This window comes from Stigmatopora nigra, chromosome 16, assembly GCF_051989575.1.
Source record: "Stigmatopora nigra isolate UIUO_SnigA chromosome 16, RoL_Snig_1.1, whole genome shotgun sequence".
Taxonomy (NCBI): Eukaryota; Metazoa; Chordata; class Actinopteri; order Syngnathiformes; family Syngnathidae; genus Stigmatopora; species Stigmatopora nigra.
This window is the reverse complement of record NC_135523.1, coordinates 1477291-1493714: the sequence shown is the minus strand read 5'-3', so window position 1 is coordinate 1493714 and position 16424 is coordinate 1477291. Positions and strand designations below refer to the sequence as shown.

The 16424-nt window shown below is 39.5% G+C and overlaps 1 protein-coding gene across 4 annotated transcripts in view; it reads right to left on the bottom strand.

The window, feature by feature from the left end:
- Nucleotides 1–6303: 6303 nt before the first annotated feature.
- LOC144209545 (cadherin-12-like) overlaps nt 6304–16424 on the bottom strand; it is an 80185-nt gene continuing 70064 nt past the window's right edge. For all 4 annotated transcript variants that reach the window (XM_077735924.1, XM_077735928.1, XM_077735926.1 and 1 more), the window contains 4 exons: nt 15057–15178; nt 13633–13750; nt 11894–12145; nt 6304–8094 (listed from right to left, as the gene is read on the bottom strand). In XM_077735924.1, the coding sequence (XP_077592050.1) occupies nt 7598–8094; nt 11894–12145; nt 13633–13750; nt 15057–15178 (989 nt within the window). In that variant the 3' untranslated portion in view covers nt 6304–7597. The remainder of the gene's footprint in view (nt 8095–11893; nt 12146–13632; nt 13751–15056; nt 15179–16424) is intronic.

Genomic DNA, 16424 nt, shown 5'->3' with positions numbered 1-16424 from the left:
AAATAACAAGTCAACAATCGGCATCTCGGGACCACGCCCCCCGAGGAGGAACTCGCCATGTCAATCAAATCACGAGTTCGATACCTCATCCTCAATTGGAGGACATTTTCCTCCCTTCCCGGGGGGTCTTCCCTAGCCCAGAAGTGTAATTAACAAGCCAACCATGGCCGATCTATTCCTCCTATCAGAAAAATAATCAGTCTTGTTTATTCTTAAGAGTTCCTCAGAATCCACGGAGGGTAATTAGCCATCGGCGAGGGCCATCTGGATGGTTTCGGCGACGCCCGAAGCGTGCCGGTCCATCGAGAGAACGATAACAAGGAGGGTTTTGTCCATGTTTGGCTCTGGAAAATATTCCTGATTAAATTAAAACGGGGAACAAATGGAGGAAGAACTCAAAGCGGTCTTAGTTTGGAAATTTTGGGAATGAGAGAGCCATAAACAATTGCTATTTTCAAATATTATCCCAATTTGAGCCATACTTACAATTTAAAAGTCAAAATACATGAATTTTTGCAGTCACTTTATCACTTTTTAAGTACTTTTGATAGTTTATATCTGCAAATATACTTGTTTATACTTGCAAACTTGAAGGCCTAAAACAAAGCTTTTGTTTACCCCGCCAAGTGGGCGCCATAATGAGAAAAGCACCAAAGTGGAAATGTCGGCGGGTTAGCTTAGCGCCGAATAAAGTGGGCAATTTCTGGCGGACTTCATTCCGTCTTTGCGCCCCCCGCGGGCCTTTGGTCGAATCGGAGGAGAGGAAGAGCGCTCCTCATCAGTGAACAAAAGTGACAGCGTAATGACTTTGCTCATTTTCCACTCCTGCTTTTGGCAAAGTCGTTATTAGGCCACAACCTGAGAATTTAAACAAGTCCGCCAGTGGTTTGCCGGGACTAATCGCTAATCGGGACTCTTTGGGGGACGGAAATGGCCGCCGATTGCTCATTCGTGCCTGGCTATGGCGGTCCTGATTTCCATTGTGGATGTAAAGAATGCGAAGTCAGATGGGAACTGAAGAGAGATAACTATGTGGCTAATTTTCATACCTATGGCTAGCCATTTCTGATGAATAGATTGAGTTTTTTTTCTGTCTGTCAAGGATGGTCCAACAAGGAAATGAAAAGACGGATTAAAGGATTGAAGGGAGATGAGGAGAGCGACATTTAGAATAAAGCCTGATTTCATAGGTCTTAGTTGTAATTGTTTCCGTGGTTTTTAAACTCCACGGAATAGTCCTGTTGGCGGGTCCGAATGTCGTCAAACCAGTGCCAAATATGAACCAAACCTGACCCAATCCTGACCCAAACCTGACCCAAACTTGAAGCAATCCTGAGCCAAACCTGAGTCAGACCTGAGCTAGACCTGAGTTAGACCTGAGCCAAACCTGAGCCAAACCTGACCCAAACGTGAGTCAAACATGACCCAAACCTAAGCCAAACCTTACCCAAACCTGAGCCAAACCTGTACTTGACCCAAACCTGAGCCAAACCTGTACTTGAGCCAAACCTGACCCAAACGTGAGTCAAACATGACCCAAACCTAAGCCAAACCTTACCCAAACCTGAGCCAAACCTGTACTTGACCCAAACCTGAGCCAAACCTGTACTTGAGCCAAACCTGTACTTGACCCAAACCCGACCCAAACTTGAGGCAAACCTGAACTAAACCTGACCCAAACCTGACCCAAATCTGACCCACACCTGACCAAAGACCAGACCTTAAACCTGACCCAAATCTGACCCACACCTGACCCAAATCTGACCCACACCTGACCAAAGACCAGACCTTAAACCTGACCCAAATCTGACCCCCACCTGACCAAAGACCAGACTTTATACCTGACCCAAACCCTTACCAAACCTGACTGAAACCGAACCCACACTTGACCCAAACCTGACCAAAACCTGATCTTACATCTGACCCAAACCCTTGCAAAACCTGACTGAAACCTGGCCCACACCTAACCCACACCTGACCCAAACCTAACCAAAACCTGACCTTAAACCTTACCCAAACCCTAGCAAAACCTGACCTTTAACCTGACCCAAATCCTTGCCAAACCCTCGCCAAACCCTCACCAAACCCTAGCCAAACCCTCACGTCATATGTACTCCCTAGTCAAGGAGAGTCTTAGTCGGTGGCTAATCGCTAATGGCTTCAATTTCACACATCTTGGCTGACGTGGGGGACCTTCTCTGGAATGCAGAGTCGCGCTTCAGGCCCAGATGTGGCGTTAAATCCAATTTGAGCCACTCTGTACATGTCACTCGCTTCCAAATTGGATTTTTTCAAATGGCCGCTAGGTTAGCCGTAGCCATTTGATGACCGCGATCTGAGTCGGAGAGAAAAAAAAATCATCATGTCAGCGGGTTATCTTTCTGTGACAAAGGTTTCACGATTGGCCAAAGTGAAAAATACAGCTAGCGCTGCCGGCTTGACGGAACGCAATGAGTCGCCCCCGCCCCTCCCCTACCGGCAGATGCCGCCGCCCACCGCCAGACGTAAATACGAGCGTAATTAGGTTCGGAGAAGCGTTAGGGAAGGGAGACTGCGAGCGCTAGGCGACCCCGACCAATATTATTGGTGGTAATGGCATGCATGTTCCGTTCCCGCCAGGCAGCTCAGCTGCTTTCTTATTGGATTTAAAAATAGAAGCCACAATCCCTGTGTGAGTTTGCACACCGAAAAGACATATTTCTTATGATCGCATGTATTCTTTAATTGTTTTTTCAAATATGAGTAGGTTTTTAGTTCCATACTGGTTATTTATAGTCCTTGATTCGTAGGTAAAAATTCGTCTTTTATAAAGCTAATTCAATTATCTTGGTAAAGATGTCAAAACTTCACTTAAAAACACACTTCACTCTACAAGTACAAAAGTGTACTTAGTGATACTGTAACTGTCAATAAAGTTTTTTTTTCAACGTTTTAAGACAAGGTGTGTCAATTTATTTGAAAAACAATTATTTAGTCTTTTTGAATGGTTGGTGCATTATGGTTTATCCTCTATTTATCGATGATTTATTTTTATTATTTGGTGATGATTTATTTAGTAGTATTTGTTGATTTATTTTGTAGTATTTGTTGATTATTTATTAATTATTATTGTTATTATTGGCTGATTATTTAAATATAATTGCTATATGTTGATTCTTATTTATTATTAGCTGATTATATATTTATTATTTTTATTTGTTGATTCTTTATTTATTATTGTTATTTGTTGATTTTTTATGTATTATTGTTATTTGTTGATTCTTTATTTATCATTGTCATTTTTGTATTCTTTATTTATTGTTATTCATTTATTATTTTTTATTCTTTATTTATTGTTATTAATTTATTATTTTTGTATACTTTATTTATTGTTATTTATTTATTATTTATTTATTGTTATTTATGTATTATTTATTTATTGTTATTTATTGTTATTTATTTATTATTTATTGTATTTATTTATTACTTATAGTTGTTTATTTATTATTTATTTATTGTTGTTTATTTATTATTTATTGTTATTCATTTATTGTCACTATTATTTATTCATTGTAATTTATTTATTGTTATTTATTTATAGTTATTTATTAATTATTTATCATTCATTATTTATTCTTTAGAGAACCCATCCCGCTTTGGTCTGTTTTAAATTGTACTATTTTCCTAATTTCTCATTTTACTTTATTTTATTGTCTTGAAGTCAAATGTGTACCTTCTTCTGTCCACTTGAGAGAAGTTATTCGGTAATATTTCTACTAAAAGCCCCAAAATTTGGATTAAATGCAACATTTAAGAGACGACATGAAAGTTCCTTTGCGGATTAGTTTCTCCGTCATCCGCTCTAAAGTCAAATAAATACATATTTGTGTTTTATTGAACTCCCTGAGACGTCTTAAGTTATTTCCATGTAAATACACCTTAGCGGTTTTGCTTGGGCGCACAACAACCAGCGCTAATCCTTCCTTTTCGCTACAAATGAGCTTTGATAAGCGCTAAGTACACAATACGGGCCAACGCCACAGTCCTGGAAAATCATTTTTTTGCGTGTAATCCTACAGAAATAAAACATTAAAATACTTCAAAAGAAGGCTCCAACTCAAGCCGATGTTTTTCAATGGAAAACAAGGCCAGGTTTTTCAAAAAAGTAGCGAATCTTTGTTGTTATTTTGCCATTTTCGTGGAAACGCGTTCAATCCCGTCCAGTTTGGACGCCAACGTTTTGCCTTCATCGTCTCCCGGAGGACGAATAACACAAATTGCCGTGATTGACTTGCTGTTTTTGATTTTCTGGACTCGCTGGGATGGCGGGAGGAAATGCTAAAGCTGGACGATGGCGCTCGGCAGACGCTTGAAACCGATCCAGCGTAAACAGCATGGATGCCACTAGTCGCCGTTGCCAGTGTTTAGCGCCCCCGGGCTATTTTCCACAGAATGAGCCGGTCTTTTTCACTTCAACATGTCCTGGGAGCTTTCCTATTGGTGTAATGCTTGAGGATAGGCTCAATTAGTGTTGTGTTCAAAGTCATGAGTTTTTAGACACTAATTCGATTGTCAAATATCGTCAGTGTTTACTCAAATCCATTAGTAATTAAATTGTTGACTATATATGATATATTATGTTAAATGGGGGTATATTAAAAGGGGGGATATATTAAATGGGGGTATATTAAAAGGGGGATATATTAAATGGGGGTATATATTAAATGGGGGTATATATTAAATGGGGGTATATTAAATATACATCCAGGGGCTATTACCTGGGGGGTCAATTACATGGGGGTCTATTACTTGGGAGGGTCAATTACATGGGGGTCTATTACTTGGGGGGTCTATTACATGGGGGGTCTATTACATGGGGGGTCTATTACATGGGGGGTCTATTACATGGAGGGTCAATTACATGGAGGGTCAATTACATGGGGGTCTATTAAATGGGGGTCTATTAAATGAGGGGGTCTATTAAATGGGGGTCTATTAAATGGGGTCTATTACATGCAGGTCTATCAAATGGGGGGTCAATTAAATGGGGGGTCTATTAATTGGGGGTCAATTAAATGGGGGTACATTAAATGGGGTGTCTATAAAATTGGGGGTCTATTAAATGGGGAGTATATTAAATTTAATTAAATGTATGATGTTGACTACTATTTATTTATGTTGACTATTACTTTTTTGTTATGTAAAACCAAAATGGATGGAACACGAGCCTTAAAGGAGCACCAGAAACGATTCTCTGCCTCCCAGCAGTCTTTGCATTACGTTGTTAGCGAACACCTCTACAAGGACGGACTCCCTCCACCCCAACCCGGCTTTTCCTCCATTACAGAGACCCGGGATGGCTGGGCTAGTCGGCACAGGATTTATTCCTCAGGCGAGATATGGACGAAGGTCCTTTTGCGAGGATTACCAGGAGAACGCAACGTTGTACTTATCTGATGAACGACCAGGTAGCGACGAGGGGGCGTTTCGGAGGTTAATGGCTTCTCCAAAAAGGCCATTGTCTCAACTTGGAAGAAACTTTTAGCCGACACAAAACTTTTCTCAAGTGTTTTATTAAAGAAAAATGTGTTTATAACATGAGAGAACTGCAGTTTTAGCCCTAAAGTCTCTCTCTTGGTATTTTTTCGTTGTTTTTTTTACTCTAATACAAGTGTATCAACACGACCCACCTAACGGGAACATCCATTTTTAATTTTTTAACCTTCTAGAAAAAGTGTCTCTCCCAGAAAAATGATTCAAATGACGGCAAAATAAATAAATACATAAATTACACATAAATAGAAGGATAAATAACATTCAAAACATCTTTGAAAACGCCAAAAAACATCGGTCATGTGGCGCCGATTTCTTCCATTGAGGCACTTTTAGGGATGTTGACGGAAATGACATCATCTCCATGGACCGGACTGTATTTTTTGGTCCTTTTTGAGGTTTTTTGGGGGGCAATTGTGGGACATATCATGACAAGGAGGTAAAAAAAAAACATGGAAACCTGTACCTGGTGTATTGTTGGATGTCTGAAAGAAGATGGAGGTTTTTGAGGACCGTATCTGTCAGTTTTATTGAACGTAATGTCAAGAAAAGTCTTGGAGTGTCAGGAAGGAGGTTGTCATTTTTGCGGGAATGCGACACGGAGTTGAAAAAAAAACGTCAAGTCAACGGAATTACGCCATCGATCGACACGGGGGAACAGAAATTACGATGACGCTAACTCGATTGCAGTGCCAACGCGTTGTTATTTAGTGAAATACCGCCTAGGGGCCGGATTACAAAAGGGGGAGGAGTGATACTGGGTTTTTTGGGGAGACTAAAGGCTGAGAGGGTAAGGGAAAATTGATGAAGGGATGCTAATAAAAGGTAGGGTTAGCGGGCCGCGTTAACGTCAACTTGATTTCATGTGGGTTGGACTATTTTAGATATAATATTTAGATCTTTTTTGGATAAATGGATTAAAAGAACTGGATTAAAAGCCCTGAATATTCCGTTTTTTATATAGATGTAAAACAATGTTTATTTTGGGTTTTTTAAAATATATTTTTAGATTTTACTAAATGATTTTTGAACTGAAAACACAGGAAAAATGGATTAAAAAATTACAATTATTGATATAAAAGGGGGAAAATCAGGAAATTTAATATACATCTATACTTTTAATTTTAATTTGATCCTAAAACAGAAAGTCAATTTGCTTTCATATGGGCCGGACTATTTTAGATATAATATTTCGATTTTTTTTTATATAAATGGATTAAATGAACTGGATTAAAAGCCCTGAATATTCCATTTTTTATAGATCTAAAAGAATGTTGATTTAAGAATTTTTTAATATTTTTAGATTTAAAAAAAAAGATTTTTGAACTAAAAACAGAAAAAATGGATTAAAAAATTACAATTATTGATTTAAAAGGGAGAAAATCTGGAAATTTAATATACATCTATATTCTTCATTTTAATTTGATCCTAAAATAGAAAGTTGGCACTTATGATTTAGTTTCTAGGACCACAAAAAATGATGTGGTGGGCCAGATTTGGCCCCCGAGCTGCTACTTTGACACATGTGGTTCAAGAAGTGAGATTTGAATGGATTTTTTTGTAGTAATTCGAACTTGGATTGAAGTATGAAGATACTGGGCGTATTTTGGGGTGGTGAGTATCACAAGGGATGTTAGCTAGGATAAGATAGCCATTGACTGTCATTAGGACGGAGTCAAACCTACACTTTTGGGTTTAAAAACATGGAACAAGGAATAATACCCAGGTTATTTTGCCCAATGGGTTTGTTGTCAAGTCAAAACTCAAACTATAGACTCCTGATGTGAAAACCCCCTTCAAATCCAACCATCCATCTTTGTAGTCCTTTAAATTTCAATTGAATTAACCCAAAGACACCAGGGTGTGTTTTTAGCGGCCAATCACAATGCCTGAAAAATGCACATTTTGAGATATTGTCCAACCAAACAGATGTAAACAATCTTTTTCCTGACATCTCATGACTTTCACGCTAACGTCCAATAGCCTGTCAGAACAGTCCAAGAAACTTTTCAAGGACGTCCCAGGACATCCGGTGAAAAACGGGGAGGAGGATCGGCAAGTTAGCTCAGTGTTCCGGGTTCGAGCGCGTTTCCGACGGATCCCCGAAAATCCCCGCCAACGTTTTGAAACGGGGACCCCAATCGTTGAGGTAATCGTAGTCCTCCTCGCCCTCGACGGCCAGAGACTCGACGGAGCTGAGGGACTCGGCCACCGAACCGTCACCCTCGTAGGCGTACGTGGCGAGAGAGTCGTACGGCGGCGCCGAGTTATCGTGGTCGTGTTCCCTCAGCCGTTGCTCGATGAACGCCCGGATGTCGGCGCTGTCCTTGGAGGCGGGCGTCCTCGGAGCCCGGTTGACCTCCGGCTTGACGTCCCGGCGGAATAGGTTGTCCTTGACTACTTTGGGGTTGCGTAGCGTCCCCATGTCGAAGGCGTGCGTGTCCTCTTCGCCGCCTCCTTCGTCATCGTAGTGGATCACGTTGTCCCGGATGTCCTCTTTGGATGACATCAGCGTTTCCTTCTTCTTTTGGCGTTTCAGGCCCACGTAGAGGACCACGATGACTTGAAGGGAGACAAGAAAAACAGTTTCAGGTCAGGACACAGATTCTTTGCAGGGCCAAAAAGGTCAGCAGACGTTTGGTCGCAGGACAAGTGGTGACAGAGTTTACTGTAGAAATTAGTTCTCAAAATTATATTCATGAGAGAAAGTTTAATATCTAAGAGAGAGACTTTAATATCTAAGTACTGTTGAAAAACAGTAGATATTTAGATATTAAACTCTCATGAATATAATTCTGAAAGCTGGTTTCAACAGTACATAGATATTATACAGTACATAGATATTATTCAGTACTTAGATATTAAACTGTACTTAGATATTATACAGTACTTAGATATTGAAAAGTACTTAGATTCTAAACAATACTTAGATATTGAACAGTACTTAGATATTGAACAGTACTTAGATATTGAACAGTACTTAGATATTGAACAGTACTTAGATATTAAACAGTACTTGGATATTTAACAGTACTCAGATATTAAACTGTACTTGAATATTTAACAGAACTTAGATATTAAACTGTACTTGGATATTAAACAGTACTTAGATATTAAACAGTACTTAGATATTAAACAGTACTTAGATATTAAACGGTACTTAGATATGAAACAGTACTTAGATATTCAACAGTACATAGATATTAAACAGTACGGAGATATGAAAAGTACTTAGATATTAAACGTTACTTAGATATTAAACTCTCTCTGATGAATATAATTTTGAGAGCTGCCTTCCACAGTAAACTCTCTGTCACCATTTGACCGGCGACCAAAACACTGGCGACCAATCGTCCAGCCACAGAAAACCAATCCAACCAATCCTTCACCGAACCAAAAACTCAGACAACTTTCCCATTTTCATACACTCAAAACCGCTAACCCGAACTTTGTTGAGGACGCTCAGGCATGCAACATCTTGACCGACAGGTCTGCTGACTTCTCCGGTCGAAAAAAAACTCGGACAAAAGAGCTCCCGGGGTTGTCGCTTGGCCCAAACGCCGACATTCTCTTTGACTTTCACGCACGTTCGGCTTCGCTTGAACCCGCACGTGCGCATCTTTGACCCGCACGTCTACGCTAGCTGGGAATTGTACTTCTCCGTTCGCCTCTAGCGCTCCGTTAAAAAAAAAAAAAATACACATGGCCGCCTGCTTCTACCCGGAATTCACTCGGAGGTTAAACACGGTAGCGTGTACGGGTCGCGTAATGTTGTACATGTTGTGTACACTAGATTATTTCTTAACTGTGTGTAATTTAGTCGTAAAATGCCAGGGTAAACAGACACACTGAAACGGGAGATGTGTGCCCAATAAAAATAAACAGAGAGAAAGAAAATAAAGCTACTTCTAGTGCCAGTTCTTCTCTGTGCAGTGTCAGCTCCCCCTGGTGGTCAATGCTGGTTTTTAAGGAGCTGGACGGAGTCTTATCAATTGCTTGGCAATGCAAATGAGTGTCAGTTTATCTCTCTTCATTTAGCTCGTTTTGCTCGACCTCATCTAAGTTAATCCTGCCCCGAAATGCCGTCTGGTCTCTGTGGGAAATGTCTGATGAGTTATTATTAAATATGAAATTAAAAGATGGGTAAAAGGGCGTTCATGTTAGAGCGTGATAGGAGGATTGATTTCTGCTGGGCGGCGGTTGTAAATGTGTGCCGGGTTTGGTTTCAGTTGTACTGGTAACGGGGTATTGATGTTTTGGACTGTAATAGAGTGTTTTATGGGAAGTTGTCCATCTGGGGTGATACACGGTACCCCCGCATAGGAGGAAAGGCTGGGAATTTGGAGGGGAGTGAGGTTTTAAGTAGATTGATTTGGGAGAATATGATTTTTTTGGGGGGAAACTGTAAAGTGGAACCTATAGGAAAATATTTTTTGATGGATGCCTTACAAATTGTCCTGTAGTACGTAATTTTTGACTAATAGAATAGTTTTTTGTGACTTTAGTTACTTTTTAATCTAGTAAAAGGGATCCAAATTCTGAAGCATTAGCTTTTTTAAATGTTTTTTTTTAAGTGAGGGCTATTTTTTTGCTAATTGGGGTTAAATATTTTAAGTATTGAATAGTATTACATTTTGTCAAGGGTTCCAATCTCATGTGTTTTCACCCAAAAATTGAATTACTGTAATTAGAGCCTTTTAATAATATCATTTGTCATTTGGTGGTCTAAAAAGTGGAGGTTCAAACTAGATAGATTTGGGAAAAATGTTTTTTTTGAGTAAAACTGTAAAAGTTATAAGAGCCAATTCTGGGTAAAATATTTTTTGGTGGATACCTTCCAAATTGTCCTGTAGTACGTATTATATTTTTGTTGTTGAAAGAATTCTGTTCATAGCAAAATTCTTGTGAATGGTCTTATGATTTCCAGGAATTCTTTTTTGCTACTTGGCGGGAAAGCGGTTAGCGCATGTGTCTCGTAGTGCTGGGGTCGAGGGTTTGATCCCGCTGTGTGGCTCCAGTTGTCCTCTTCAATGTGTTTTTGGATTTGGCGTCTTGAGGTTTTGAGGTGTTTTAGGTGACCAATTTCTGCCCGATTTGATCAAAATCAAAATGAGTTTCATCCGAAAAATTTTATCTAACTATCTTGCTATTCAGAACTGATTTTTGGGGGTAATTATTCCACGGGGGAGTAAATAAAGCAATTTGATCTCCCGCCCTTGACTACCACGAACACATTAACTCCAAAACGACGGCCATCGGACGGTCACGCTTGGCGAAACGGCGCAATAAAGATGGCCGTTATCGCTCCCTCCTTCACATGCAAATGAGCTTGGACATTAACAACCGGGGATTAAGGAGTACCGCCGTGACTTTGCGGTGAATGCAGGCGAGGGGAGGGGTTTTAGTTCCGGGTCAGAGAATCCGCCGCCGTCTCGATTATCTCGTAAAGAAGCACGTTGGTGTACTCAAATGCCGTCCAGTCCAGCAAAACCAACCAGGGGGAAAGTACGAGACGATGTGGTTAGCCTCCTCTGGTGGCTATGTGTGGGTTTTGCCGGAGGGTTGCTATGGCGACCGGCAGTCTTGGAAAGTGGACGAAACGAAGACAGGGGTGTCTATTGGGAAGATTGCGAATTTGAACCTTAACTTGTTGGACTAAAGGTAAGATTAGAGTCTGATTGGCATCAGGCGTCGGGGGACAAAGTTTATTCGTGGTACTAATTTAGTTTTATTAAATACGTTGCTTAATAATCAGTTTGCAATGTTGTTTTTAAAAGAGGGATTTGTCATTCTAATATATTTTGAAGTGGACTGTGTTGCGGGTTTACTGTTGAAAGCAGACCTCAAAATTATATTCATGAGAGAGTTTAATATCTAAGTACTGTTGAAAACTGGATATTTAGATATTAAACTCTCTCAAAATGAATAATTTTGAGAGCTGGTTTCAACAGTACTTGGATATTAAACAGTACTTGGATATTAAACAGGACTTAGATTTTGAACAGTACTTAGATATGAAACGGTACTTGGATATTAAAAAGTACTTGGATATTAAACAGTACTTGGATATTAAACAGTCCTTGGATATTAAACAGTACTTGGATATTAAACAGTACTTGGATATTAAACAGTACTTAGATATTAAACAGTACTTAGATATTAAACTTCTCTCTTAGATATTAAACTCACTCTTAGATATTAAACTGTCTCTCTTAGATATTAAACACTCTCTCTCTCATGAATATAATTTTGAGAGCTAACTCTCTGTCAAAATTTGACCAGCGACCAAATGTCCGGTCACGATTGGATCAGGACTCGGGATCGGCAAATTCCCTAAACCGTACTGGGCCGGCGGACTGACCTAGCAAGATGACGATGCACAGAAGAATGGCGACCAGGGCTCCGGTGCTCAGTCCCACGGGTAAGAAGATGGCCTCGGCGCCGCACGTCAGCAAGGAACCGTCTGTGGCACAGCCGCACACCCGGATGGTCAGCGTCCCCGTACTGCTCTTGGACGGGTAGCCATTGTCCTCAGTCACCACCGGGAGGTAGTAGATCTCCTGCGAGCGTCGGCGGAAACCGCCACGCTTGGTCACGATTCCGGCCGTGTTATCTGTATAGAAGAAGAGAGTACTTCAAAAACTTGGGTGTGGACACTGAGGCGTAAGGTCGGGGGTGCCGGAGCCGCCGTTACGGGCCCTTTGTTCCCCCCCCGCGAGGCTATTGCGTCCTCTCGACAGAAGTTTTAGCACACCTGGCGGCATCCTTTCCTTTTCGCTCTGTGTACTTCGCAATGATGTTGACTACCTGTCCCGGCCAATCACGTCTCCACAATACGCTCCAAGCGAGGAAGGAGGCGGGGTCGAGAGGTAAAAGCCGGAATGCCGGCCCGGCTTTCGGAAGCGAGCTCGTCACGGACGGAGAATGCGTCGCCATCCCTCTGGCGGACCTCATCCCACCCGACACGTCCCATTTTTCCACTTCAAAGACCTGGACTGTCCTCCATATTGTCCGTCCGAGCACCTTTGAGCTATTTTGAGAAGCTGGCAGTTTGAGATCATCGCTATCAAAATAAAAAGGATTTTTTTTTTCTGAGAAATTGACTTGCTGAATAGTTTTGTGTGGCTTCAGTTACTCCTTAATGTAATAAAAGTGAGCCATACGTATGAAGTGTTAGGTCTTTTAAATGGTCTTATAATTGGGGCTAATTTTTAAAGTATAGAATAGTATAACATTTTGTCAAGGGATCTAATTTCATGTGTTTTCACCAAAAAAATGAAATATTGTAAATAGAGGAATTCAAGGACCAGCAGGGCTCATAATAATATGATTTGTCATTTGGTGGAGTAAAATTATGGCTAAATGTATCCTGAAAAATTGAATGTATTTCCCCATGTAGTTCTATTACAATATTGAATGACTTCTCCATGATATATGGGTTTATTCCTATTTTCTGTTTTGTTATTAACTGTCCTGACTGTTTTTTACATGATTTTTATGTATTTTCACGTTATGTAAATCACTTTGCTTGTTAAGTTTCTATTTTAATGAGATTCAACTGTTATACAATATACTATAAGTCATACCAGCCTAATAATGTACAATGTAAGGGTAAAACATATATGAAATAAGTCGTACTGGAGTATAAGTCGCATTTAGGGAGAGTAGAAACTGGGCACGATTAAACTTTAAAGTAAAATTAACTAAATGAAGTACAACAGGCTATATAAGCCACTCTTAGTATAATCTTTCATATTTTTTGGACAGTTATAGCCAAAAAAGGGACATTGGAGTATAAGTCGCATTTTAGGAAGGGCACAAACCAAGTATAATTAAACTTTAAAGTAAAAATAGTTAAGAGTAAATACGATTAACAGTGTTTTTGGACAATTATAGCCCAAAAAGTTACACTGGAGTATAAGTCGCATTTTAGGGAGGGCAGAAACCAAGTATAATTAAACCTTAAAGTAAAAATAGTTAAGAGTAAATAAGAGTGGACAACTGTAGCCCAAAATAAACAGATTTTCGGTGGTCAGAGTGAAACAAATCATATATAAGTCGCACCTGAGTTTTCGTCACAAACTAGTAGTAAGTACTTACTTCCAAAATCTCTGATAGTGAAGTTCTTATTCCTGATCTCATCTTTAGTGGCTCTGAAGGAGAACTGTTGTCCGGCATTGGGCAGATCTTCATCCTTTGCGCTGAACATTTGAATAACCTGCAAAAAAATACATTAGGAATTTAAGAAAATATTATTCATGGTGGCAGCGGGTAAAGAATTGAGAGCTCAAGCCAAATTTGCAAGGCGCCATCCATCAGGACGCCAAACGGTGACGGCGTGACCGTGAATTGGATCTTTGTATCACATAAAAATGTTTGCTCGACCAAGTTGTCGTCGTAAACTCTAAGAGACGCACTCGCTGATTCAGCCACCTTCCTTTGACCCGATAAAATATTAGAAACAGCTCGCTTTGATGCAGTACTCCTAAGAGTACTCCATCAGGGTTACAAGGAAATTGGATCGGCGCTTCGTACCGAGTCGTGTTTTATGACTTTAAGCTCTTGGGAATTTTGTGCCGGACAAAAAATCTGAAAAAGAAACTTTTTAAAGGCATTTAAAACCTTTAAATTTGAAACAAAACGGGAAAACAACAAAAAGCTGATCCATACATTTATTGGTTAATTGATTAAGAGCGAATACATAACATAGTTACCCCGTAGCCCTTAAAAATATGTTCCTATTTATTTTTTAAGGCTGCACGTTGTGTTATTCTACTGTCAACCACAAGAGAGCAGCAGAGAGATTAAAGTCGTAATGAAAATTTAGCAGAATGTCATTGAGCTCAGTTTTTATGGTGACATATTTTACTCCCAAATTTGTGGGCTAATGAAAACAGTGGCTGAAAATATTAATTTATGATGTATATCTTTAAGTATTACTATGAACATATATTTTGTTCCCATGTGCTAAAAGGGATTAAAGTATAAAAACACAAGATTTTAAGCTTTTAGAGGGGAAATATCCAGTATTTAAAAACAAAAAATTCACTTTTCTTTACTAATATACTTTATAATACTTTTACATATATATATGTATATTTACTGCCTATTTATTAGTATTTTTTTACCCAAAACATACGTATAAAAACACATTTATTTGCCAAGATTTTAGGCTTTTAGAGGGCAAATATCCAGTATTAAAAACTAAAAACCCACTTGTCTTTACTAATGTACTTTATAATTCTTTTACTGCCTATTTATTAGAATTATTTTGGCCCAAAACATAGTTTTTCTCCATAACTACAACCTAAAAACAGACATTTTGAATATTTCTTCTAATTTAAGTCAAACCAAAGTTTTATCTACCTTAAAATGTGGTCCTTATTGATGTTTATGTCATACAAATTACAAAATTTAGCATCTCTGCTAACGCGGAGATTCTAATTAAATGTTACAGTCCTCTCTGTGTTATTTTTAGGTCAATTTTAAAAATTCACAGTTTTAGACCAAAAAAACAAGCTTACCTGCCCCACTTTGGCGTTCTCACACACAAAACTCTCGTAAGGACTGGCCAATTCCGGCGGGAACTCGTTGATGTCCAAAACGTGGACCGCCACAGCAACCCGACTGGTCAGAACTGGACTATCTGGTTAGAAAAAAATAAAAAACACAAAAAAAGACATGATGAATCCTGTGAAGACTTCGAAATGTACAGTTTCAAACAGTTTTTTCCTTCACGGAAGCTAAGAATCCCCAGGAAATGTTCCTTTTATGAGTGTTCTAGAAAGGTAAACTTTACGGATTTGATGTGGGAATAGGCTTTTCTTCGCCTACTTAGGAGAAGATAGGTCGCCGAGGTTGGGGATCGGGCCGAGTCATCGCCAGGGGATTTGAGATGCAAGGCCAGAAGGCTTAGTTAGTAACCCTCCGTCGACCTTGACGCAAAAAAGCAATCGCCGTCGGATTTGTCCACGCCGCAAACCTGTTTTCAACAGTTTTTTTTATGACTGCGGCATCTTGTAATCCTAAAAAATCCACCAGTAGGTGGCGAAAGTGTACCGCGAATCCTCCAAGTCCTCCGAGTCTCATAACACACGCTCTAGTTGGTTTTATGAATTAGGATTCCTTAGAGGCCAGTATGCATTTTTTACTGGTTATCACTTCATTTTAGAGTAAAGCTTTTTGGATGCAAGGCTTTTCCAGGTTTTTTTGTGGTTTACTTTGGGGGTGACACACGGGAAATGATGCCAAGGGAGGACTAGTAAACGAGGAGAAATTAGTGAGGGATTGAAGATTATTTTGCGAGTACACGTTTCGGTCATGAAATGGAGTCTTGTAGGGTAATCGTGGTTTTGGGGTGTTGGAGATAGAAGCATACTTTAAGGTAGGAACAGATTTGTGGAGTATTTGTAAAGAGAAAAATATGTGGGGAAGTACTAGCAAGCCTATAAAGATAATGTGATTTGTTGGTTAATGGTTTTTGCAGCTTGTACTGGTTTAAATATGAAAATTAATTTGATTGGAAGTCACAAATCCCATAAGGGGACATCATATGTAGAAATAGGGTGCTCGGACGTTTGGTCGCTGGTCTTTTGGTCCCCTTTAGTCGCCAGTCTTTTGGTCACCGGTCTTTTGGGCGCCAGTCTTTTGGTTCCCTTTGGTCGCCGGTCTTTTGGTCCCCAGTCTTTGGGTCGCCGGTCAAATGGTGACAAAGAGTTTACTGATGAAACCAGCTTTCAAAATTATATTAATGAGAGAGAGTTTAATATCTAAGTACTGTTTAATATCTAAGTATTGTTTATTATCTAAGTACTGTTTAATATCTAAGTACTGTTTAATATCTAAGTACTGTTTAATATCTAAGTACTGTTTAATATCGAAGTACTGTTTAA